Genomic DNA, 25,314 nt, shown 5'->3' with positions numbered 1-25,314 from the left:
CACTTCACACCACTTTTTGGTCCTAAAAAGATACATGGAAGATAAGAGCTCAGTGTGTAGGACAGAGGAATCTGCTTCTGTTCTGGGGACAGAATTCATGGGATCTAGACCCATTGTCTGTGTATGCCTATTATCTAGCCTCTGATTGCTTCCTCCTTGCAATGATAGGCAATCATTTGTAAGTGTCCTGGTTAGGACATTATTGGTGAAAGGGTCCCTAAGTTTCCTGCTTAAATGCATGTGTCCACATGCACTTGGCCCTCTTGACCCTGTACATAAACTGTGGACTTCTGCACTAAAATCCCTGGGTCCAGAGGCACCTACTCTCAGGTCTGACCATCTTTGCTAGAGAGTTCCTGCCAATGCAGTCATTGCTGGCTCCCCCTGACCTCCAGGACTCTATATCCCGTGGCCCTCTCTGACGCCCTCTGCTTTAGCTGACTCACCCCCTAGCATGCCCAGCTGTCAGATCCCTCCTGTCCACCAGAACTACTCACCCTGGATCTCACCCATACCTTGGATCTAGCTCAACAATGATAGGTAAAACTGTCTCACCACCTGTAATCACACTGGCCAAAAACAGAAGCAGGCACAAAAAAAGCAGGAAGTGTAAAATGATTCTATAAAATTTGGGGCATGTTCGTGTACGACAGATCCACAAACAGTAATTAAGTGAAAAAGTATTTACTAAACTCCTAATCTCATTTTGGGAATGCTATCACAGTAGGTAGTAGCACTCTCTGACCAAATGCCCTGGCGCCCTAGCGCCCCATCAGCAGGTCTCCCTAGGAAGCAACTGGCTCTATCTGTACTGCACACCACTGTTTTTGCTGTCCTGATGCCTTTAGGTGAGTATATCTCCCCTTCTTTGGCAGCCCTCACCTTTCTCTCCTAAATTACATTCTAATAGGTGTGCGTTGTAAAGTTCAGAGATCAAAGGTCCTCACAGATTTTCCCATAAAACATAAAACAATCTTCCTTTTGTGAAAATATGTAGGCTCTGGGAGTTTGGTAGTTCTGGAATGATGTTCCAGTGATGAATTTAATCTCAAAGAGAAAACCCCCTGCTATGCTCCTTTGTTGCTAAGACTACCCTAGGGACACCATTGCCTAATTTATTCTGATGTAACATTAATCTTGAGGAGATCCTTTGGTGCTAAGGTAGCTTTGGTGGGTACTCTAGCAAGCATCCCCCTATTTTTCACTATTCACTCTTTCACTATTTAAAGTATTGCTGGCTTCCCTGGGTTCCCACATCAGGTATTTCTACCAACTAGGCATGAAAAGAAACATAACAAAATAAAAGCATAAAACATTTTATTGGACAGAGTAGATGAAAAATGAACAATTGTTCCATCTGATTTTGAATGTATGGGGGAGAATTTTGAATATATGTTAAAAATGAATTAATCCAGGAACATTGGATGGCTAGTCGTTGGTGAGATTCAGTTAGTGATTCCACATAGAAGTATTGTGATCCCAGAGCAACTATGGAAACATCCTGGCTATCTCTCCGATTTACTGGTGTGACAGTACTGGCTCAGATCTCTGTGACCAGTGCACACTGTACTTTGCATTTAGACATGACATGATATTCAGAGAAACCTTCTTAGTTGTAGCTAAAAACTGTGGCAGGCGGTGAGAAACTAGGAATTAAAGGTATTACAAAGGCTTAAGTAGATGTAGTTTATCTGAGGCTTGTCAGTTAAGATTTTGTTCCTAAAGCTGAGAGGACTACTGCATCAAAGAAGATAGAACAAAAACTGATTGAATCCCTCAGTGCTAGCAGGGGTATCCATCCACTGTATCATACCATCACACAGTTAGCAAAAGTTGGCATAAATCCTGTGTCAATTGGAAGTTGCCAGTAGTAATGTTATTAGTTGGTTCCTTTACATGGAACCCGTTGATGAAGCTACTAGACAGGCTGATGCTGCTTGCAAAGCAGTCTTAGCACCAAGAGCACACAGCATTTGAGGGGCTTGAGAAAGGTGACACTAGGTGAACCTACTTGCTGGGTAGGGATACAATTTGGCTGGCTGCAAAAACCGTGCTGCTGGAATAGTGGTGCCAGCTTATGGAGAAATATCATGGTTGATGGGAAAGAAGTCATTTTCCAAAAGGGAGTCAGGGATGTGTTCTAAGGGCTGGGTGGCTGTTGGAAATCAGCTACATAAGAAGATTGCTGGTCACCAAGCCCTTGCCCACAAAGATGTTGATGTGATAATCAGTCATCATTTCAACCCCATTTTATGAAAGAAATCTACCTGCCTCTGGTATTTATGCTGGGAATGGGAGATAATAATGGAAGATAATTTCATAATGCACGTGTTCCATCAGGCCTGCCACGTGTGCCTCTAATGGAACAAGGAAGAGAAGAGAGAGATCCTGAATCCTGTGTGTGCCTACTGCTTCCCTTCCCCACTCCCTGACAGTGCCCCCAGAACGGAGGATGCTGGAGAGCAGGAATCAGCAACGTTTTTCTATGAAGGGCCAGATAACAAATACTTTAGGCTTCTTGGGCCACCTACGATCTGGTCTTCTTTATTATATTTTTCTTTATTATAATCCTTTTAAAACATAAAAACTATTCTTAACTCCACAAAAACATAATTTGTTGATCCCTTGTATAGACCTGTACACCCTTGGTTACTAGCTGAGAACATGTCTTCATATTTTGTGTCCTTAACCTGCATCCATGAGACAGATGAGGAAGTTACCATCTCAGGCAAGGTAAAATCTCAGTTCCTGAGGGAAGCTAGAGGCAGAGCAACCAGAAGGGAAGGTTGTGTTGGGGCAAGAGATGATACAAGAGCAAACTTTACATGGAATAGAGATGATCCAAATGACAAGATTATTTTCCACCCCAACTGGCCTCATTTTTAAGTCTCCAAAGTTTTCCATTTTGTCCTTCACAGAATCAGAACTCTTCCTCCTTGCTGGGTGAAAGGAGGGGGAGTCTTTGGGCTCCCTCTAGAGGTGAGAGTTGGCCAACAACAGTAGGGTCCCTAAAACACAAACCAATCTCTAGCACTCTTGAAAAACAAAAGGAAATCTGACCATGACTAGATTTTATTCACATGGCCTAGGGATTAGGTATAATTCAATTAAAAAAACAATTTACGGGCTTCCCTCAGGGAGCCTGCTTCTCCTTCTGCCTATGTCTCTGCCTCTCTCCCTGTGTCTCTATGAATAAATAAATTTTTAAAAATCTTTAAAAGACCATTTATCCTTTAAATTAGGAGGATATATATATATATGTAGTTAGATAGATATAGTTAGATATCATTTATGATTCCTAAAATATATATATATAATTTAGCATCATAACTATTATAGATAACTATGACTATCATTTATAACAAATATATAAATTTAGTTAAATATGTGCATATATAATATATATATTTAGTTACAAAGAAAAATTGATAGTGGATATAATTGTGAATGCTTAGACATTATTGGTAGTCGACAACTGTTGAAGTGTAGAGAGACCATAGGATCTAACACCCACCGGTTAAATAGTGCTGACATTCGGCCCACGGCCTTGACTGCCTTGTGCGTGCAGCTTGATTTGCTGATGGGATGTGCTTGGCCCTGGTCCTGAGTGTGCTGGACTTTAGAAAAATTATCTGTGATTCATCTTGAGATCGCTAAACAATTAACACAAGAGGTCTAGAAACCCACATAAAATCGATTATTCCCCAAAACTGAACTTGGAACTTTCGAAAGAAATCTAGCCGTCCAACTCCGAGGCCGCTGAAGCAGATGCTCCCGGGGCAGCCGGGGTGTGGCCCAAGGGGGACAAGACTGACTCCCGCCGGCCCAAGGGCCTCGTCCTTTAGGACAACCACCTGCACGCGGGCCACCCCTCCGTGCCCGTCCTAAGTCGGGGTTTAACGTGCTTAAATCAAGGTCAAATCGAGGCGGGGGTCTAGGTGCCCACCGATGTGCCATATTGTGGGGCGCCTCCAGATGGCAGAGGGGGCCTGGGTGCAGAGAACAGTCCGATGGCAAGTCTGGTGCGGGTTTCCCAGGGACAGCAGTGGCTCTGTCCCCGCGGGCAAGCTCCAGAGCACCTGCAAGTTAGGTCTCCAGGATCTTTTCTCCTGGAGTTAATGTACATATTATTGTGGGGAGAGAGAGCTCGCTGTGGGGTCATGACCCGATCTCCCATCCTAAACCAAACCACCCACAAAACCCCCTCTGCTTCAGTCCTGCTTGACATTTGCCTCAGTCCTCTCCCCCGACCCCCGCTTTAAAATTTACTCACTATAACAAAATAAAACTCCCAAAATCTTTCCTGGAAAAAGACTTGATAGGAGCCAGAAGGAGAACTTCCTATCTTCATTTCTGGTCCCTGACTCACTATTCGTGGCTGGAAGTTGGGGGGGGGGGGGGGCGGGTATTCCCTTAATAGATTTGCTTATTATGTTATTTTGAAATGATTTGCAGTAAGAAAAGAAATATTAATAATTAAACTATTTTGATCATCCTTAAAACTTTTTTTTAAGGTTTTATTTATTCATTCATGAGGGTCAGAGAGAGAGAAAGGCAGAGACACAGGCAGAGGGAGAAGCAGGCTCCATGCAGGGAGCCGGACGCAGGACTCGAACCGGATCTCCAGGATCATGCCCTGAGCCGAAGGCGGACACTCAACCACTGAGCCCCCCAGGCGTTCTGATCTTCCTTAAAACTTAAAGTAGAAAACTGTTTTCCTTATAGTCTGGGTATCCTAGTGAAGAAATGTTTTTAGAAGTGTAGGGACTGTGCTATTCCAGGTATGTGTTACTGTGTAACAAACTACCAAAAACTTAATGCCTTTAAACAATACCTATTTTATTATATCTAACATTTTAAATTATATCGTGTTTTATGGGTTAGGAATTGGATAGGGCCTGGCTGGGTGATCCTTCTGTTTTTCACGATGCCATCAGAGGTTAGTCGGTGGTGTTTAGTTGGCAGATGGACGGTTCTGGAGGGTCCCAGGTGGTTGATCCTTCGTCAGGGCCAAGCTGGACTGTAGAGGATAGAGCCAGCATGGTGTTCTCAGGGTAGTCAGACTTCTTGGGTGGTAGCTTGGGGATCCAAAAGCAAGTGTTCTAAGTAAGCAAGGGGGACGCTGCATGGCCTTTTATGACCCAGTCTTAGAAATCAAATAGCATCACTTCTGTCATAGTCTGTTGGTCAGGTGGTTGCCCAGAATCCAGGAGAGGCAACGTAGGCTCCACCTCCTCATAGGAGGAGTATTGAGAGATTTGTAGCCACGTTCTATAAATCATCTTTACATGCATGATGGGACAGTTTATGAGCCATGGTTTAGTACATTAATTTTCCTCTGTTAGCCCTTTTTCAGAGTGCAGGATTTCCAAAATATTGTTCCTACCATTTTAAGTTTTATACTAGTGACTCCCAGATTAGGGGATTTTAAAGTCCAATTTAAAAAACAATGAAGAGGATTGGCCACCTTTTTATTTTACTAAGGAAAATCATTTTGAAATAATAATTATGGAGGGAAGCCCAGGTGGCTCAGCGGTTTAGCACTGCCTTCAGCCCACGGCGTGATCCTGGAGACCCGGGATCGAGTCCTGCATCAGGCTCCCTGCGAGCAGCCTGCTTCTCCCTCTGCCTGTGTCTCTGCCTCTCTCTCTCTCCCTCTCTCTCTCTGTCTCTCATGAATAAATAAATAAAATTCTTAAAATATTTTAAATAATTGTGGAGTGCCTGGGTGGCACAGTCCATTAAGTGGCTGACTCTTGGTTTCAGCTCAGGTCATGACCTCAGGTCCTTGAATTGAGTCCTGCCTCTGGCTCCGTACTCAGCAGGGAGTCTGCTTGATGATTTCTTTTCTCCCTCTGCCCCTATCCCTGCTCTAACTAACTGCTAGCCTAACTGCTCATGCTAGACACAAATCATTTATAATCATACTAAGAATAATAAGATGCTAAATAACAGCTTCAGCTTCTCTTTCAAACAAATTTTTTAAGATTTAATAAATCTTTAAAAATAATAATAATTGCAACAAAACACACCACTCTTTATGCTCACTATCAATTCATAAACAAAAGGCAAGTTCACATTAAAATACTAGGATTATTATCCTTAGAATAAAAGATCTTTACATTAAATAAATTTATCCTGACGAAATGGCATGTATTCTTTTTCTTGTTTTTTTTTTTTTTTTTTCATTTCACTATTGGCTGGTGGAAACTTTCTCACAAAGCGTGTTCTGTAGATGTACGCATTTGGGCATCACTCTTACAGACGAAAGGTCTCAACGATGCGATTTATCACACTTACTTGGGACACTCAAGATCTTGTGGTCAGGATTTCAGATGTACATTAGTTCCCTCATCTGCATAGCTGTAATATGACTGTACTAGGGTTTAGGTTAAACCTCCTGTGTGAAATTCATATCACACTAGCTAGGTTTTTTTTTTTTTTAAAGATTTTCATTTATTTATTCATGAGAGACAGAGAGAGAGAGAGAGAGAGAGAGAAGCAGAGGCACAGGCAGAGGGAGAAACAGACTCCATGCAGGCAGCCTGATGTGGGCCTCGATCCCGAGACTCCAGGGTCACACCCTGGGCCGAAAGCAGGTGCTAAACCGCTGAGCCACCCAGGGATCCCCAGGTTTTATTGATTGTTTGAAATGTGCCTAGAACAACGTAGTCTGGTGTAGTTTCAGAATAAGCTGTCCACGATATGGTGCCTACCAGGGGTCAGATCACAAGTTGGTTGTAGAGCTAAAAAATGCATATGAAATACTGACAAAGAATGCAAATCAGACTGTGGGTGAGAATATAGAGAAGTTGCTCATGAAAACCAGAGTAGTCTGGGTGTGCTCACAAAAAATGTAGAGGTAACGTTCAAGGAACAGGTTTTGGATGACAGGCAAGAGGATGCTTCTGAGAAGGTTCACTGGGTGAGGGTTCAAAGAAAAGAATGTCTTTAAGAAACATTGAGGCATTTGGGACCAGGTCAATTTTTAGCATATCTTTCTTGGGTTCTAGATTACAAAACAAAATGAATTCAACATTGTTGTTTTGTTTTGTTTTTGAGCCATAATATAGTAATTGATTAAAGTTCCTGCTATTTTCTCTCAAAGTGGTCCCATTTTTTCCTTCCACTACTAAGCAGATGGCTAACTGCTCATGCTAGACACAAAACATTCATAATCATACTAAGAATAATAAGCCGCTAAATAACAGCTTCAGTCCTGTGGGTCAGTACCTGAATATTTGCGTGACCTTCTCTGAAATACCTAAATGTACTTCTGACAGTTTGCGATTGAGGAGCCCTTGTGTGGCATTTCATTGCTAATGACAAAATAAATCTCAAGTGTCAGGAAGTGCTGCCCTGGGTTCACCTTGGCTTGGCCAGCAGTAATGGATTAGGACCAACATCCATTTAGTGCAAGGCCGATCCTGGTATTTATTCACTCACTGCTCTGGGATGACAGCGTAGGTGTCTGCCAATTTGGGGAAACAAAAGGTCCTGTTGGAGCATCCGAGATGGATTTCTGAATTCTCTCTTTAGACATTTACTGGAATCTACTATGATCTAGTCTAGTTTTCAGTATGATATCTTGCCCCTAAACTTAAAACGAACAAACGAACAAACAAAACACCCATCAGCAACAAAGAAACTTCCACGTAGTTTTCCGAAAAGGGTCTGGAAGGACGCGTGTGATCGTTTCCCAGGCAGGCTCCATCAACCCCGGTGTGATCTTGGAATCTGTTTTCAGACGTCCTTTCCCACGCGCAGTGGCAGTGGCATCCCTGGCGTCTGGAGGTGGCCCGAGCTGAGCCGCAGAAGCCCTCCCCCGCCGCGCATTCCAGAGGCTTAAAGTGTCAAAAGGTATCCATCCTGGGACGCAGCTCGGGATCAGGTTTCTGTTCTGACCTTCTCCCGTACCCCTCCGTGGGATGTCCAGGCCTCGTGCACTGCGATCCTATCAAAGAGGCTTCTCTGGGAGAAAGAGCCTTTCATTGTTGAAGGCGGACTTGAGGAGATGAAGGCTGGTTTTGGCCCCGTTTCTGGGAGGCCCGGGAGCGCCCTGCTCTTGCCCAGCAGCCCGCTCTCCCGAGCAGAGGCCTTGCAGGGCGAGCCCGGGCTCCTGAGCCGCCTGCCCCGCGCCCGCCCCGCGCCCGCCCCGCGTCTGCGGCGGCTCGTCCAGGCCTGCGCCCCCGCCCTCCTCCCCGCCTGCGGCGCTGCCCGCTTCCAGCCCCTCCGCTTGCCCTCGCTCTCGCTCGCGCGCCTGCGGCGGCTCAAGCGTCAACCCTACGGGCCTGTCCTCCCCTTCCTTCCTCCTCGTCGAGGACCCCGCCCCGGGCGGCCGCGCACCTGCTCGCTCACACCTGCGCACACCTGCGCGCACCTGCTCGCTCACAGCCTGCGCACACCTGCGCCCGGCGCCGCACGCTTCTCCTCCGCCGAGCTTGCAGGTCACCTTGGCCAAACCGGCCGGTCCTTTGCGGCTTCTGCAAAGACTTATTAGGACACAGCCGTGCCCATTTGCTTACGTATTTTCTGCGGCTGCTTTCATGCTGCAACCGCGCAGTGGAACCGTCGTGACGGAGCCTGTAGAGCCTGCAACGTCTACACTGCAGTCTTTCCTGCCGGGCCCTTTACAGAAGAGGGTTTGCAATCTTGCTGGAAATGTGCTGGTCTTTTCGCATGACGGCTTTCATTGCCTTATTTCCCCGATCAGAAACACATCAGCGGCTCTTACTGTCTGTGCAAGTCCTTGAATTCGGAGGAGGGGGCCCCTGGGTGGCTCAGCGGCTGAGCTGCCGCCTTTGGCCCAGGGCGGGACCCCGGGGTTCAGGGATTGATTCCGCCACGGGCCCCCCGCAGGGAGCCTGCTGCTCCCTCTGCCTGTGTCTCTGCCTCTCTCTCTCTCTGTCTCTCATGGATAAATAAATAAAATCTTTAAAAATAATAATTTGGAGGAGGGGCTTGTTATTTAAGGATTCTTATCTCACTGATCCTGCTTGTGTGTACTTCTCCACACCCCCAACCCAGCTCCTCTAACCAGGTTCCATATCCTCGCTTACCTGCCCAGCCTTCCCTGCCCTTTCCCACTCCAGACCCTTCCCCTTGTTGTTGTGTATGTCTAAGGGGTTGCCAAAGGCCATCCTGCCTCTCCTCTTGCTCATGTTCTCCTTTTTCTTTTGATGCTCAACTCAAGCCCTGCTCCTTTCCTGAAGTGTTCCTGAAGTTGAGCTATCCTGGTCATGGCCTTATTGGTTTGTGTGTGTCGCCAGTACTGCCCCGTTTGGCGCTGCTTGCAGGTAGTGTAGTGAAGGTTACCGATGTGGACTTCCTCCACACCTGGTTAAGATGCCGACCTGTCAGGCCTACTCTGCTCTGTATTCCCTCTTTACGAATTTTCTTATGACCCATCCCATGCCAGTCTACTCTTCCTTGCCTCACCCTTCAGTTTCCTATGGGTTTTGCCCACTAAAAATACCTGCAGCCTTGTGAGCCTTCTAAGCCCTCTGCCGGTGTCGTAGATCAGATTGCCATCGTTCCTTCCCAGGCCTACTTCTCAGCCATATTCCTGAAGCTGGTCTTTTTTCCTGTTGGTGGGAGCACAGATGTAAGGAAGCATTCACTCTTAGGGTCACACAAGTACCGAGTCGACACCTGAGCGTTAGTATTTCCTTCTAACGCTCAGTTGTACTCCAGGACCTTCAGGCTTCAGATGTCATACTCTGGGCTGGATCTTCCCCTCCATCCTTTCCCGCTGCAGGCTGTCCTCCCTGCGGTTTCTGGAATGTTCTTTTCAGGCACCTATGATGGCCAGTCCATTTTTCAGTTTCCCAAAGGTTAAAGGCTAACTCCTTGGACTTAATCTGAATTGTCTTCCATCCTGGGCTCTTCCCCTCTTTTCCCCAAGCATGAACTCTACATTCCATCCATCCTCAACTACCAGGAGTCCTCTTCTTGTGCTGTGCTCTGACATACCCCCAGGCCTTTTACCTGAGTCTCCTTCAATCTCTTGCAACTTTCCTTGCTTACTTGGAAAATTCTTACTCACTGGTCAGAACTCAGCACGATCTACCATTATTCTTTGGGAAGTTTTCCAGAATCCTGTTGGACTAATTAAGTCGCTCCTTCCTTTTTTCCCCTTAAGCATAATGTACTCACCTTAATTACAGCATGTGTTTCATTTAATGGTAATTAATTTTCTGAATGTTTTTAATCTCTCAGGAAACCAAAGGTTCAAAGCCCCAGCTTTATATTTGAATGTTTGGGAAGTTTTTCAAAGTACTGTTGCCTAGGCCCTACCCCAGAACCAGAGTCTCTGGTGTGGCCTGAGCATCAGCATTCTTTTTCTTGAAGCTCCGCAGATGATTCTGATGTGTAGCTATCATCTGACACCACTGCACTAGGCTGTAAGCTGCTCAAGAGTGAGGACCATGCCAGTGTCATCTCTGGACCTCTCCTCTTCCCTTCCTCTGTCCTCATATCTCGAAAGATGCCTGGCTTACAGGAGAAACTCAGTGAAGAGTTGTGGGATTAGTGACCGCCTGTTCATTGTTGACTCAGTGATTGGGATCTTTTTCTCTTTAAAAAAGATTTTATTTATTTATTTATGAGAGACACAGAGAGAGAGAGAGAGAGAGAGAGAGAGAGAGAAGCAGGCTCCCTGCAGAGAGCCCAATATAGGTAGGACTCCAGGATCACAACCTGAGCTGAAGGCAGATGCTCAACCACTGAGCCACCCAGGCATCTCTAGTGATTAGGATTTTTTTAAAGATTTTATTCATTCATTCATTCATTCATTCATTCATTCATTCATTCATGAGAGGCAGAGAGAGAGAGAGAGAGGCAGAGACACAGGCAGAGGGAGAAGCAGGCTCCATGCAGGGAGCCTGACGTGGGACTCAATCCCAGGTCTCCGGGATCATGCCCTGGGCTGAGGGCGGCGCTAAACCACTGAGCCACCTGGGCTGCCCGTGAACGGGATTTTTTTTGGGGGGGGGAGGGGGGATTTTTGAAACAAGGGATCACTTAGTTACCACTTCTGTCCCTCAGCACAGGCATAGAGTGGGGGAAGTTTCCAGAGAGAGAGGCCCCATTGCTGTGGAACTGATAGGTTCAGACGTCATGGTGTACCATAAAATGACTTTCTATAATTCTCTTCATTCCTAAGACCTGTATCTTTAATGCTTTGAACACCCAAGGGGCTGTAATTGCCTTTTGGGGAGTTTCCAGAGCTATTCATGTAAAATATATTTGAAAATCTCTTCCCCTATCTGGTGGGCATGCTGCATACTAGCCATTTGAGGAAGGATATTAGAGAAGTCTGGGCCTCCTTATTAGGGTTCTGCTGCTGCACTCGGCTCTCTGGGTTCCATGAGAGTGTCTTTGGATCTTCAGAAGCTGTGTAGTGCCAGGGAGACTTAGGTGACAAGTGGTAAATGCTGCTTGATGTGGGGTTATCTGCCTATACAAGCAATGGCATCCATCTCTGCCTGGATCAGAGGACTTAAATGTCAGACTTCCCAGATGTAAAAGTCAGAGATGTGCTATAGACTACATCTGATATTTACTGTTCTTGCTAGCAAAGGTGAGCTGACTTTTGTTGCAGATGTTCTCCATTGCAAATTAGAAAGATCTAAAAAAAAAAAAAAATTAGAAAAATCTTTCTTTTTCATTTGTACATATGCCCTATATATCATCACTTTTTTCCTTGTGTTTGATTTTGAACCAATGCATTTGAACACACAATGGACCTTCCCAGTAATTGGAAAAAGTAAAAGGTTGGTTAAGAGAATTTTATTAATTATTTACTAAGTATTTAAATTAATTAAATTTAAGTAATCATTATTTTTTTCATTTGAATAGTTTCAAATTGCAAAAAAAAAAAAATAAGTCTTTGAGACTTAAAAAATTAGTTAACTCTTTCAGGACTGTTTTAGGTGGTATCTTTTCAGAACTTGAGCCCAGGGCGGCCAAAAGCTATAATTAACTTTGTACAGCAGCCCAGAGCTCCTCTTTTTTTTCCTCTTATCTCTTTTCCATCGTTTCCTTCCCTTCTTTTCTCTCCCTCCCTCATACTAATAGTAATATTAACATGTCAGTACTTTACACAAAAAGGAACCCTGCTCAAAATCCCAAAGGTTCACTCACTTTACTAGACTAGAGAAGATTCGTATGTGTCCTCCTCTTGAGATCACCATTCAGTGTTAGAGGCCATAGACACTTTCCCTTGAGTCGGTCTGGCCAGAGAGGATTCAAGGATTTTTCAGTGTAAGAAATATTAGGCCAAATCCTGTTCTATTAACATGCTCCTCTTTGGTAAGTGGTACTTTCTGGAAGATGGACTTCACCAAAAAATTAGTGTATCAGCGAGTTTATGTCTAGAGCTGTTTTTCATCCAAAGTGTGGCACCCAGAAAAAAAAAAAAAAAAGACTCTAAAACTTGTTCATAGCCTTCAGAAAAAGCCGGAATTATCTGCATAAGTATCCAAATAATAACAATCTGGAATCTTGCCCTTTCAAGTGTATCACTAGAGATCTTATCACTTGGGGGTATCTATGGCCCATCAGTCTTCCTTTCAGCATAGCTTTACATTTTTCTTTTTAATTGAAGTGTAGTTGACACACAATGTTACACTAGTTTCGGGTATACAGCATAGTGACTTGACAACTCTTTATATTTCTGCCCTGCTCACCACAAGAGTAGCTAGCATACATCACTATCCAGCACCATTACCGCACCACTGACTGTGTTCCCCGTGCTGTACCCTTCATCACCATGACTTATTCATTCCATAAGCAGAAGCCTGTGTCTTTGACGTCTCTACACCCATCTTGCCAGTCTCCCCACCTCCCTGCCCCTGGCAACCACCAGTTTGTTCTCTGTTTTATGGATCTGTTTCTGCTGCTTGTTTGTTTTATTTTGTTGATTCTACATATGAGTGAAATCATATGGTATTTGTCTTTCTCTGTTTGACTTATTTCACAGAGCATAATACCCTCTAGGTCTATCCATGTTGTTGCGAATGGTGCGATCTTATTCTTTTTATGGCTGCATAATAGACCTGTGTTTGTGTGTATCGTATCTTCCTTATCTATTTGTGTATCAATGGACATGTAGTTTGCTTCTGTATCTTGGTTATTGTGAATAATGCTGCAATAAACATAAGGGGTACATATATGAAATTAGTGCTTATTTTTATTTTTCTTTGACTTAGACATTTGTTCTATCCTACTAAAATTCCATTATAAAGGGTGAATATGATCATGACCTTATGGAGATTATTTATCATTGAATTCAGAATACTGCCACAGAATGATTTTTGTAGGAATCCAATTTGTAAATAAATGGTGCAATGAATTATAGAGTAATGCATTAGCCATGGATAACTGAAGTGTTTAAGACAAATTATAAAAACCTACTGGTTAAAATTTTCTATGAGAAAAATACTATATACATTTCTTAAAATTGTTCTGTTTAGCTTAAATGTGTTTTAAAACGGTGCTGGGGGGAAAGATGTGCCCCCTTATGTACTGTCAGAAAGAATCAGAAGCAGCTTATTAGCAAAGAAACAGAAATAGAAATGTAATATTCATCAGGGGAAATGAGAGTATGATTAAATAAATGGAATCAGCCCCCTTGTTAGAAAATACTTTAAGGAGAAAGTCACACTTGAGGCCTCTTTTGGTCTCCTGAAAGACGGAGGGGCTGGGCTCCCCAGCGCGGCCTGAGCCCGACTGTGGTAGGAAGAGTAGAGCAAGCCTTAGGTCGGGTTCAACCTCCCAAGAGCCCAGCTGAATTAGAATCTTCATTCAACTCGTGAAAGGATTTGAGAGTCCTAGCCTCACCTCTTTCAACATCAGATATCTGCCTCTAGCTAGTCCTGAGGAGACAGGTCCTAGGGGAGGCACAGAGTTTCTGCTTGCCCTTTACACATCGGGAGCTCGTGTAGGGGAGATCTTTTTTGTTCTGTGTCTTTGGAATTAAAAATATTCCATAGGCTGCATGTCCTTCCATCAAATATGTATTAGACAAATACAGACTTTAAGTAAAAAAAAATATGTATTAGAGAGATTAAGTGTTTTAGTGGAAAGCACACGGGACTAAAAGTGCTTTCAGATTCTAAGGTGCACACAGATCCGTGGGACTCTCGTTCAGATGCAGCTTCTGACTTCTGCAGGTGTGGCATGGAGCCTTCGCCTCCGAATTTCTAGCAGGTTTTCCCAGGGTGCTGGTACTTTTGTTCCAGAGGTCATAGTCTGAGGAGCAAAGATCTAGAAGACCTGATTTCAAGTACTAGTTTCTCATACTATCAGTTTTCTTGTCCCTAAAATAAGGGACTTGGGACTAACATACCTTTGAATTCTGAGCAGCAGCAGCAGCAGCAGCAGCGTGAGGAGTGGAGAGCCGAAGGCTGGTCTGTGTCAAGAACACATCCCTGCTCTGAGTTTTCCGGGAATCCCCTCAGCACACAGAGAAAACAAAATGGAAACATGGAAACAAGTCAGGAAATACAGTCTGTATTCGCACAATCCCTGAGTGTTTCCACCTTCGTTCACTCCATGCCTTTGCTAACTTTCGAAGGTTTGGTTTTAATTAGGTCACATAATCAGCAAATGAATCTTCCCACTGTGCTATTTGTCTCAAGTTATTGTGGAGGCCGAATCCTGGCCCTGGCATGCCCAGTAGGACAATCTAATCACCAGTAATACGCAATCTAGGCTCGAAAGATTGTTGTCTTTAAATCTGAAATATAGTCTTAGCCAGCATAGAGGTGAAGATACAACTTGATACTACATTTTGTTTTGCTAAACCTACACTTGTGGCAGAATTTAATACCATCTTGAAATCTTTCTTATGCTTCAGAATCCTCTCAGGTATCCCCTTCTCAGTGAAACGTTCCCAGAGGCCATTGTCAGAATTACTAGCCACTTCTTGTCCTCCTGCTTCCACTGGAGCACACGTCTCATGGCTGGGCTCCTGCTGTTTTGTGCCTGATGTCTCCCTCCCTGAATTATGAGCTCCTTAAGCCATCTTGATGGAATAGAAAGAGTTCAGGGACTTGGAACTGAGTCCCTGAGTGTGCACTTCAGTATTGTTCTTTCCTGGTCACATGTCCCCAGGAGGCTACAGGCTTTGACCTGGATGTTCCACTCGGTAGTGGCCATAATCAGATGGCTTGTTGGGCGATTGTGTGAATGGGTGTGTAACTACCTCCCTCTTCTTCTGCTAGGAGAAGGCATCAGATAAAGGCTTGCTAAGGTTTTCCTTCTGTAAGCTCGGGATCATGACTTATCAATCCTTGTATTTCCTCTGCAGGAAAAGTCAGGCAGAGTGGGTGCTCAGTAAACTCTTTACAATTGAATTTAATATTCTCTCTTTTAAAAGATTGAGCTATGTTTATTTTAGGCATATAAAAAAGTGCAAGATGGATAAATAAGTGTTTGGCTTTCCCCTAATAGCTGATAGTGTATGCTTTTCTGAAATATACGAAATGTATCTTGAAGTAATTATTAAAGTTCTGACAGATTTATTTCTGGTTTGTTAAGTTTAGAAATCCTAAACACAACCGGAGAAAAAAATAAATATTACACAGGAACAAAAAAAAAACTGTTTTTAACAGGCAATTCCTAAAGGTTACCCATTTTTCCTGGTTTATAGGTATAAATTTTCTGGAAGAATTAGAAAAATTGATAATAGCTACTTTTGGGAAGAAGGTCAAGTGCAAGGGAGAATGAGCCTTTTAGTTTCATTTCATGTATTTCCATGTGCTTTGAATTTTTGATCATGTAGGCATATTTGGATTTTAAATAGACATATATAAATATATAGAGACATACACACATATATATGCACATACATATACATATGTGTGTGTGTTAAGGATACCTGAAGGAATTGAAGGATGAGCCATTTTTATTTTACTCTTTTATATATTAAAACCTCTAATGATGTGACGAGTACTGGGTGTTATATGCAACTGATGAATTATTTAACACTACATCGGAAACTAAGCACACACTATATGTTGGATAATTGAATTTAAATTTAAAAAACACCTCTAATGAGTATTATTTTTGGCAGCTTAAGTACAAAGTGCTAATGGTAAATGGAGGTGATCTGCCCCTTGTCAAGTCACTGAGCCATCTCCATCACAGAAGTCAGGGGCAAGCTCAGCTCACTCAGCCTTTACCGAACGTTAAGAAATCCAAGGGTGAGCCTGTGTTTTCACACTACTGACATTTGGGAAAATCTAATGACCAGTTAGGAGTCCTTAAAGTTCTGGAATCATCACTTCATAAATCTATGGTCTGGCTTAGTGAAGATGAAGCTACAGGCGACTGCTCAGAATAAGGAGAAATGATAGGATATAGAGCCCTGTCCAGCAGGAGCATCATGCCTCCTACAACCAGAAACACGAAGGAGTTGCCCTCCTTTGGAACATAGCATGTTCTTTTTTTTTTTTTTTTTTCTTTTTTCTTTTCCCTAGGGCAGAGGGAGGAGCAGAAGGAGAAGAAGGGAGAGAATCTTAAGCAGGCTCTATGCCCAGCATGGGGCTCATCACGGGGCTTAAACTCACAATCCTGAGATCATGGCCTGAGCCAAAATCAAGTCGGATGCTCAACCAACTGAGCCATCCGGGCGCCTCTATAGATGTTCTTTTTAGCAAGATACTGAATTTTCATTTTTCCTTGGCACCACCAATGTATTCAACATTGACCCCCTTACCTCCCACCAGTGGTCAGGAATGTGCCCATTTGGAATGTACGCTTGGGTAGAATGAAGCAGCATTTCCCCCTGGATCTTGTCTATCGTATTCTCCTACCTTGGACTTAACTCTAATTTTGTGAGTTAAGGAGAAGACACCTCAGACGTTTCAAAGGGTGCTTTCAGGTCTGGGTGGTACTTCCACATAGGCGCCTGGACAAACTGGGATGTTTTCCTAGGAGGGCAGCTGGACTTGTTGAGGAATTGTAACCGTGTTGCACAAAGAACTGCTGATGGGCCGAAATGTCACCACTCACTTTTCTATGATCAGATCATTCACTTCTCTGCTAGTGAACTGGATTCCACAGTATTAACCTCAAAGGATTGTCATGAGGAGCAAATACCTTAATTCATGCAAACACTTAGAACTGGTAAAGGTTCAGCAATTGCTACTGGCTGGCTTTTGTCCTTGGGGCTGAAGCTGCAAGAAAGACTCCCACATCTTTAGACTGCAGCAGCCACAGGCCCCTCCTAATCTATAGAAGCTCACCTTTCGGCTTTTAAAGTTATGGATATTATTATTTTGAAAAGCTGAGCTACTGATTATCCTGAGAGGCATGTGTAGCCAACTTGAGCCCCTGATGCTATAAATAAGAGAGTTGCTGCCTATGCATTTCCCTGAGTGAATCTGTCTCCTTTGGGAATTCCTTTGCCTTGTGCTGATACATTATATATATATATATATATATATATATATATATATATATATATATTTTTTTTTTTAAAGATTTTATTTATTTATTCATAGAGATGCAGAGAGAGAGGCAGAGACACAGGCAGAGGGAGAAGCAGGCTCCATGCAGAGAGCCTGACATGGGACTCCATCCAGGGTCTCCAGATCACGCCCTGGGCTGCAGGCGGCGCTAAACCGCTGCGCCGCCGGGGCTGCCCTATGTATATATATATATATATTTGATACATTATTTAAATTGTCTTGTAACCATGCCCTGCCCTGGGCTTCATGATACGAGTCTTTTGAGTCTTTTTTTTTTTTTTTTTTTTTTGAGAAGGATGCTCTGTGTATGGTTAGCTCCGTGATACAGAGAAAAATATGTCATCCCCACCAAGGCAAAGGATATCCATTCCCCCTTTGCAGTACCCCAGTCCGAATAAAAATGCCTTCTGTTTTGTCTTATTGTACAACTGCTCCGCCATTCGCCATTCACTATAGCTGCCTGTATTCAGCTATATGCAAAGCAGCGTCCGTATGTCATTGATGTCAAGGTCATCAGACTTTGCCAGGTGTCCTCCTTCTAAGTCTCGTATTGATCCATTAGCTGTGTATTAAGCAAATGAATTCAGGGTGAGTGTTTAAATAGGATATATCCCAAACTAATCTAAAGCAATAAATCAATGTTTTGTGTTTTTTTTTAAGATTTTATTTATTTATTCAAGACACACACACACACACACACACACACACAGAGAGAAGCAGAGGTAGAGGGAGAAGCAGGCTCCCTGCAAGGAGCCCAATGTGAGACTTGATCCCGGGGCCCCAGGATCATTACCGCCCCCCCCTCTCCCCGCTGAAGGTAGCACCAAACCGCTGGGCCATGAGGGCTGCCCTTGTGTTTTTTTTTTTTAACTTGTTACTTAGATACTGCTGAGTATCTTGACTGTGCCTTTGAAAAGGAACTATTCAAGTGCTGATTTGGGGAAGCAGGGAAAAGCAGGAATGGATGAGAGATGTAGTAGTAGCTTTGTAAAATGCCACATCCAGATATAACAGATTTTCATTTATTAATTATGTCATTTCCCCTAGACGTTGCATACTCTTTTCTTTCATCCCGAGACAGATTCTGTTCAGGGCTTCTGGGGGCCTGGTTTTTTAGAAGAAGCAAGTGAGTTAGAAAATTAGAGGACTCGTGGGGCATCTGGGTGGCTCAGTCAATTAAGCATCCAACTCTCAATCTCAGTTCAGGTCATGATCTCAGAGTCATGAGTTCAAGCCCCCATCCCCTGTCCTGTTGGATTCCATGCTGGGCATGGAGCCTACTAAAAGAAAGGGAAGGAAGGAAGGAAGGAAGGAAGGAAGGAAGGAAGGAAGGAAGGAAGGAAGGAAGGAAGGAAGGAAGGAAGGAAGGAAGGAAGGAAGGAAGGAAGAAAGGAAGAAAAGAAAAATACAAATGTGTACTCATAGTGACGCCAAGAGGGACATTGATCTAACTCTTGATTTTCCATTTGTTTGCACTATGAAAGTAAAGCCACCTATGATAAGTTACTAATTCCCAAACTGCAACAGCCATTTTTCTTCTCCTTAGGCTTCTTAAGTTTCTGACTCCAAGAGAAAGTTTTTCTTTATGAGCAGAGTTTGAGCCTATTTTAAGATTAACTCTTATGATCTCTAAACCCGCCTTCCCTAGCTTCCCTTTGCTTCCCAAGGAAGGGCCAGGGCTTTTAGAAGACACTAGAGAGAAAGAACCTGTGGAATCCTCTAGAGAGTCCCTAGGAGTCCAGCCTTGGCCTAGTCATCTGCTATAGGCAGAGATTTGAAACAAGCTGGGGGATCTATTTTGACCAGGGAGCCCTTGACTCAGTCTTCCATCTTGTCACGTGGCCTTGTCATGTGCTAAGCTGGGCATTTGGACCAAAAGCAACATGCGCATGAGTCAAACTCCAGGATTGTCCTGTGTGGAGACTCCTTGTGCCTGCCCACCGTGTACCATTCTCATGAACTTAAAAAGAATGTCACTGTTTTGTCTTTTTGCCTTTATCATTGGTCATGACAGCTAAAGGTGACCCACGGAGCTTATTTTCCAACTTGAAAGGTGATTCGTATATATTGAGGAATGTATTTTTCCCCCACGCAAAATGCTGAAATGTATTTAGTCTCTTATTCATTTGTTCTTACATGTGTCATTTACTCCCAGTCTCTAATATGTTTCTTTGTCTCCTGTGTGTTGCAGGCAGCATAGTGTACCTGGGGATGATGGCAGGGGCTTTCTTCTGGGGAGGACTGGCGGACAAAATAGGAAGAAAGCAGTCTCTTCTGATTTGCATGTCTATCAACGGATTCTTCGCCTTCCTCTCTTCGTTTGTCCAAGGTTATGGGTTCTTTCTCTTCTGTCGTTTACTTTCTGGATTCGGGTAAGGTTTTTTTCCTTCATATTTCACAGTAATGTATTTATTCTTCATGACTGTCCATGTTCTCCACTCTAGAGGACCTCACTCCTGAGAAATTACCTCTTAACACACTTCTTCCCCTACCTTCATGTTGGCCTTAGAAACTGCAATGCTGGCTCTTAGAGATAAAATTATCCAGAAGACGGAACACACGTCTGTATTCTTGGGGCTGATTCTTGCAGTATTATACTTCTAGGAAATGGGTTTTATTTTAAGTGGAATCTTGTTTCTATGGCAGAAGGCATTCATAAATGTATTTTTCTTCTGAAAATTTAATTTAAGCAAGAAATAGCCCTAGTCCTACCTATTATGGGCTAGTAAAGGTTCAAACTATCCAAGCTTGCTCTTAAATCCAGGATGAGTGTGTCTCAAGAAATGTTATTTTATTGATCTATGTTGACAACATATTTAACTTGGTAGGAAGCCTACTTCTTGAGATGTAATATGTTCTTTTTTGTAAGTTCCTGATTTTTGTTGAATTAACAGAAGTTGTGCCATTGGCCATGTAAATGGAATAGTACCATACTCCCCTCCCCCTTATCTACAGGGGATGTATTCCAAAACCCCCAGTTGATGCCTGAAACTGTAGATAGTACCGAGCCCTATATAAACTACGCTTTTTCCTATGTATACATACCTATGAAAAAGTTTGATTTATAAATTAGGCACAGTAAGATATCAACAATAACTAATAATAAAATAGGACAATTATAAAAATATAATGTAATGAAAGTTATGTGAGTGCGGTCTCTCTCAAAATATCCTACTGTACTATACTCACTCCTTGTGATGATGGGTGATGATAAAATGCTTATGTGATGAGATGACATGAGATGAATGACATAGGCATAGTGACGTAGTGTTAGGTTATTACTGACCTTCTGATATTGACTTAGAAGGAGGATCATCTGCTTCTGGACCACAATTGACAGGAGAGAATTGAAACCACAGGAACTGAAACTCGGGAAAGCAGAACTGCAGAAAACAGAGGACTGCTGTATATAGCCAATGCTATAGTCATTGTCTGCAAAGAGCTTGAAGCACCTGTTACTATACTAAATGAATCCATCGCTGAGGAAAATCCAATAGCTTAATTAGGAGAGTTCAAGATACTCTGCTTTGATAAGGAAAAAATTAGTAAAAATATAAAATTTGTGTTTGAGAACTTTCTTTTCATTAGAGATGTTCTTTCTGAGGTATCATGAGATGAATCTATAGGAATAATATAACATAAAAGTAAATACATAAAGAAAGGAAAGGAAACAATCCTGGGTTATGAATTTGAGAAGCATATCAGGTGTGATTGCTGAGAGTGGTATTCACATAGCAAAACACAGTTTTGCCAGAAGGAAAGGTCAGAGAACTACAACATGCCTTCCTTAATTATATGTGGTAGTACTTTTTTTTTTAATTTTTATTTATTTATGATAATCACACACACACACACACACACAGAGAGAGAGAGAGAGAGAGGCAGAGACACAGGCAGAGGGAGAAGCAGGCTCCATGCACCGGGAGCCCGACGTGGGACTCGATCCCGGGTCTCCAGGATCGCGCCCTGGGCCAAAGGCAGGCGCTAAACCGCTGCACCACCTAGGGATCCCTGTGGTAGTACTTTAAAATCAGAACTAAGGTTAAAGGGAATCTAAGGCATCGTGGAGAAAGACTGTATAGTCTGATTACTTTAAGGGTACAAAGATTCCCGCATGCAAACTAATGGATCACTTTTATAATTCATTCAAAACATTTTTTGAAGGATGCCTGGGTGGCTCAGCTGTTGAGCGTCTGCCTTCGGCCCAGGGCCTGATCCCAGGATTTGGGATCGAGTCCTGCATCAGGCTCCCTGTGTGGAGCCTGCTTCTCCCTCTGCCTCTCTCTCTCTGTGTCTCTCATGAATAAATAAATAAAATCTTTAAAATATATATATTTTTTGAAAACTTTATTTCATTTTATGCCACAAGATGTATGTGCATACTGAGATTGGTGGACTGTCCACAGATTTTTTTCTGATGTGCTTTCTCATCTTTTTATTATAGCCCTTCATATGGAATTCATATTCCACAAACAGTGGGCACTTGGCAAATATGTGACTGAGTCGCAGAAATCAGGAGCTTTCCTTAGAGTGGAGATATTCTAGTAGACCATTCCAATAAACCAGGAAGGTCAGAAACTTTGGGAAAATGTAAAAATACTTTTTACCTGGGGAAAAAAATGATCAAAATCAATCATTTGCTTTGTAATGAATGATGGAGAAAGGAAGCTTTCCCTTGGTGCTCAAAGGGCTGCGCGAGATTGGCGAAATACACGGGAGGTAATTTGGATCATGGATTCAAGTGGCTGCAGCAGACCTAATGCTGGGCAAATTTGGGTACCGGAGGAAGAACGTGTGTTGTTTGGGCCTCTTTGTTAAAGGACCTTCTCAGGGTCCACAGGATAAGACATTCTTGCCACCAGGAAAGGCCAAGGCTTCCTTTTGCTTTCTCTTACCTACGTAATACCGCTAGCCTGTCAGGAAAAGGCTAACGGCCTGAGTTCTGAGCTTTCCTGTCCTTCCATTTACAATCTTATCAAGGAAATTTCACTGATATCCACAGATTCAAAAGTACCTGACTGTGGTCAAATTCTTATGGCAGTTTTAATCACCAGTTCTAGATTGTGATGTGGTCAACCCAATTGACTACAGAGAAAAGGGCCATTATGGTGGTTGCAGGATGCTCCAAACTAATGGACTGTCTGGAAGTTAATTCAAGGGCAGGACAGAAGTGGGGACTGCCTGGCCTATTCATGATATCATCATCCTCCTCCCTGTTGCAGACAAATCATTCTTTAGCCTATACCTCAGTGATGCTGACTTCTAAATAACAGAATTTACCTGGCAAAGCACAGGCTGTTGTATTGCTAACTCAGCTAGGCTCCATAAATCGTGATAGCAGAGGTTAATGCGCTGTGCCTTTGCCAAGTTGGCACAGGATTGAGAGTCCAGAAATCCCAGTCCACCTTACCCGTGCCCTTTACTGGGGACCCTGGGAGAGTCATTCAGGCTTTCCAGGCTGATTCTTCTTTTGTTTTTTGTTTTGTTTTTATTTTTATTTATTTTTGTTTTATTTTATTTTAGCATAATATACTCTAGTTCCATCCATGTCATTTCAAATGGCAATATTTCATTTTTCATGGCTGAGTAATACTCCATTGTATGTATATACCACATCTTCCTTATCCATTCATAAATAGATGGATATTTGGGCTCTTTCCATAATTTGGTTGTTGTTGATGCTATAAACATTGGGGTGCATGTGTCCCTTTGAATTACTATTTTTGTATCCTTTGGGTAAATACCCAGTAGTGCAGTTGCTGGGTCATAGGATAGCTCTATTTCTAACTTTTTGAGGAAGCTCCATACTATTTTCCAGAGTAGCTGCACCAGTTCCCATCAACAGTGTAAGACGGTTCCCCTTTCTCTGCACCCTCACCAACATCTGTTGTTTGATTTTAGTCATTCTGACTGGTGTAAGGTGGTATTTCATTGTGGTTTGGACTTGTATTTCCCTGATGATGGGTGATGTTGAGGATTTTTTCATGTGTCTGTTAGCCTGATTCTTCTTTTGTGAGAAGAAATGAAGATTCCCTTGGCTTGGGGTGGGGCTGAATGGGATCCCTGGCAGCAAAACAACCAGAGTTTTGTGGGATCCAGCCCCTGAGGGGGCCTGAGAAATGAAGTTATTAAGGAAAACAAAGAAAGTTATCTTTCTTTCTCCTCAGCTGAGTTTGCAGGCATGTCACCTGTATATAACATGTGAGCCACTACCTCCTTGATAGAGGGCTTTTCTCTAGAGTTCCATTTGGACACCCTGTCTCTGAATCTCTGCGTCATCTCAGTGAAGACTCTGCTTTCTCCAGAGATCTTGTTTTTTTCTGCTTTAGTTAGGAGCTCCATCTGATCAGGTTTTAAATTAAGTAAAACTAAATGACCAAGGAAATAAAGCTTCAGAGTGTTGGGATTTTTCTGTCGCGGGCCTCTGGTGCTCAGAGCCATCAATGCTCCATGTGTTTCTTAGGAGTGTTGCTCTTGCTGTCTTTTCTGCTTCCAAGGTTCTTCTCTCAGAGACCTTGGAGTTCAGGGTCTCAGAGAGGCCCATCCTGAGACCTGCCCTCCCTGCAAATAGTTGCCTTTCATGTGTTTATTCCTCTCCTTCTCCAGATAGCAAATTCCAAGAGGCTGGGGCTTGTCAGCTCAAAGCAAGGCAGGTTTGGTTACCACAAAGAACACAAGTCCTGCCAGTGGTGGAGTTTGGCATTGGCCAGTTGATCGTGGTGTTGCCACAAGTGAAATAGGTAGTTTGCTAAAGTCTTCTTGATCTGTAGAAGCAGAAATTCTAGGTCAAGTGAATGAAAGTTTAACTTGAATCATAAAAAGTCATGAGGCCCATGAAAGAGTCACGGAGCATCAGTGAATTCCCAGACCTGAGCCAGTTTGCAGATCCAGAACACCTCAAATGAAGGGGAGACTGGGTCACTTGAAGAAAGACCCCAGTACACTACTGAGACTATATACCATTAATATTCCACTCAACCTTCCCCCAAGGGATTTATATCCTTTTACTAGGGTAGCAATGCTTTCCCTGAGGGGAAAGGAGTCAAACAGACTCTGGGGGGCTTACCAGGCACTGGCTCTGAACTGACACCAATTCCAGGAGACCCAAGATGTCACTGAGGTCCACCCATGTAGGAGTTCATGGAGGTTGGGTGATTATAGAGTTGTAGCTCACACCTATCTCAAAGTGGGTCCGATGGGCCCCTGAATCCATCCTGTGATTATTTCCCAGTTCCAGAATGCATAATTGGAGTAGATATGGTTACTGATAGACTCTTCATGTTCTACCAGTTTCACACGCTAGGAATTTTAGAGGAGGAAGAGAATTTCTGGGTCACAGGCAGAGCCTTCATTTTGCAGATTAAGGTTCAGTGATGGATCCAGGAAGACACAGCTAGGATGTAAGTCAAAACTGAGTCCTTTTGAGCTAGCAACTCTGCATGCAAGTAAATTGCATTCTGAATCCAGGGTTGAGATGCCTTTGTGTCAGTTTTACTGCAAATGCCACAGGTTTCCAGCTGTTCTGTCTTGTTTCATTGCTGAAGCGTCCTTAGCAGCGCTGTGCCATATTCCTGTTTTCTGCATATAAGGGAGACTGCGAAGGAGGGCTTCATTTAGCCTGAGGTCTACCTGGGTTTATGGTTCCATTGCCTCTAAATGTGCTTTCCTCTTAATTTCCCACACCAAGCCATGAGTATATTTTGCTAGAAACATAAATATATCCAGCTGCCGTATTCTGTGGGACTTTAAATATTTATTCGGTAAATATTTTCTAAAGAATGATTTTCCAGCTGGAGACGACTGTGAGTGAGGAATAGGGGATTACCAATTATTAATC

General features: G+C 43.2%; 1 protein-coding gene across 2 annotated transcripts in view; it reads left to right on the top strand.

Annotated features, from left to right (window-relative positions):
• Positions 1-25,314, top strand: part of SV2C (synaptic vesicle glycoprotein 2C) — a 208,219-nt gene that overhangs the window by 83,372 nt on the left and 99,533 nt on the right. For both annotated transcript variants that reach the window (XM_038532518.1, XM_038532517.1), the window contains one exon: positions 19,669-19,849. In XM_038532518.1, the coding sequence (XP_038388446.1) occupies positions 19,669-19,849 (181 nt within the window). The remainder of the gene's footprint in view (positions 1-19,668; positions 19,850-25,314) is intronic.

Source organism: Canis lupus, chromosome 3 (genome assembly GCF_011100685.1).
Source record: "Canis lupus familiaris isolate Mischka breed German Shepherd chromosome 3, alternate assembly UU_Cfam_GSD_1.0, whole genome shotgun sequence".
Classification (NCBI taxonomy): Eukaryota; Metazoa; Chordata; class Mammalia; order Carnivora; family Canidae; genus Canis; species Canis lupus.
This window is presented reverse-complemented; position numbering and strand designations above follow the sequence as displayed.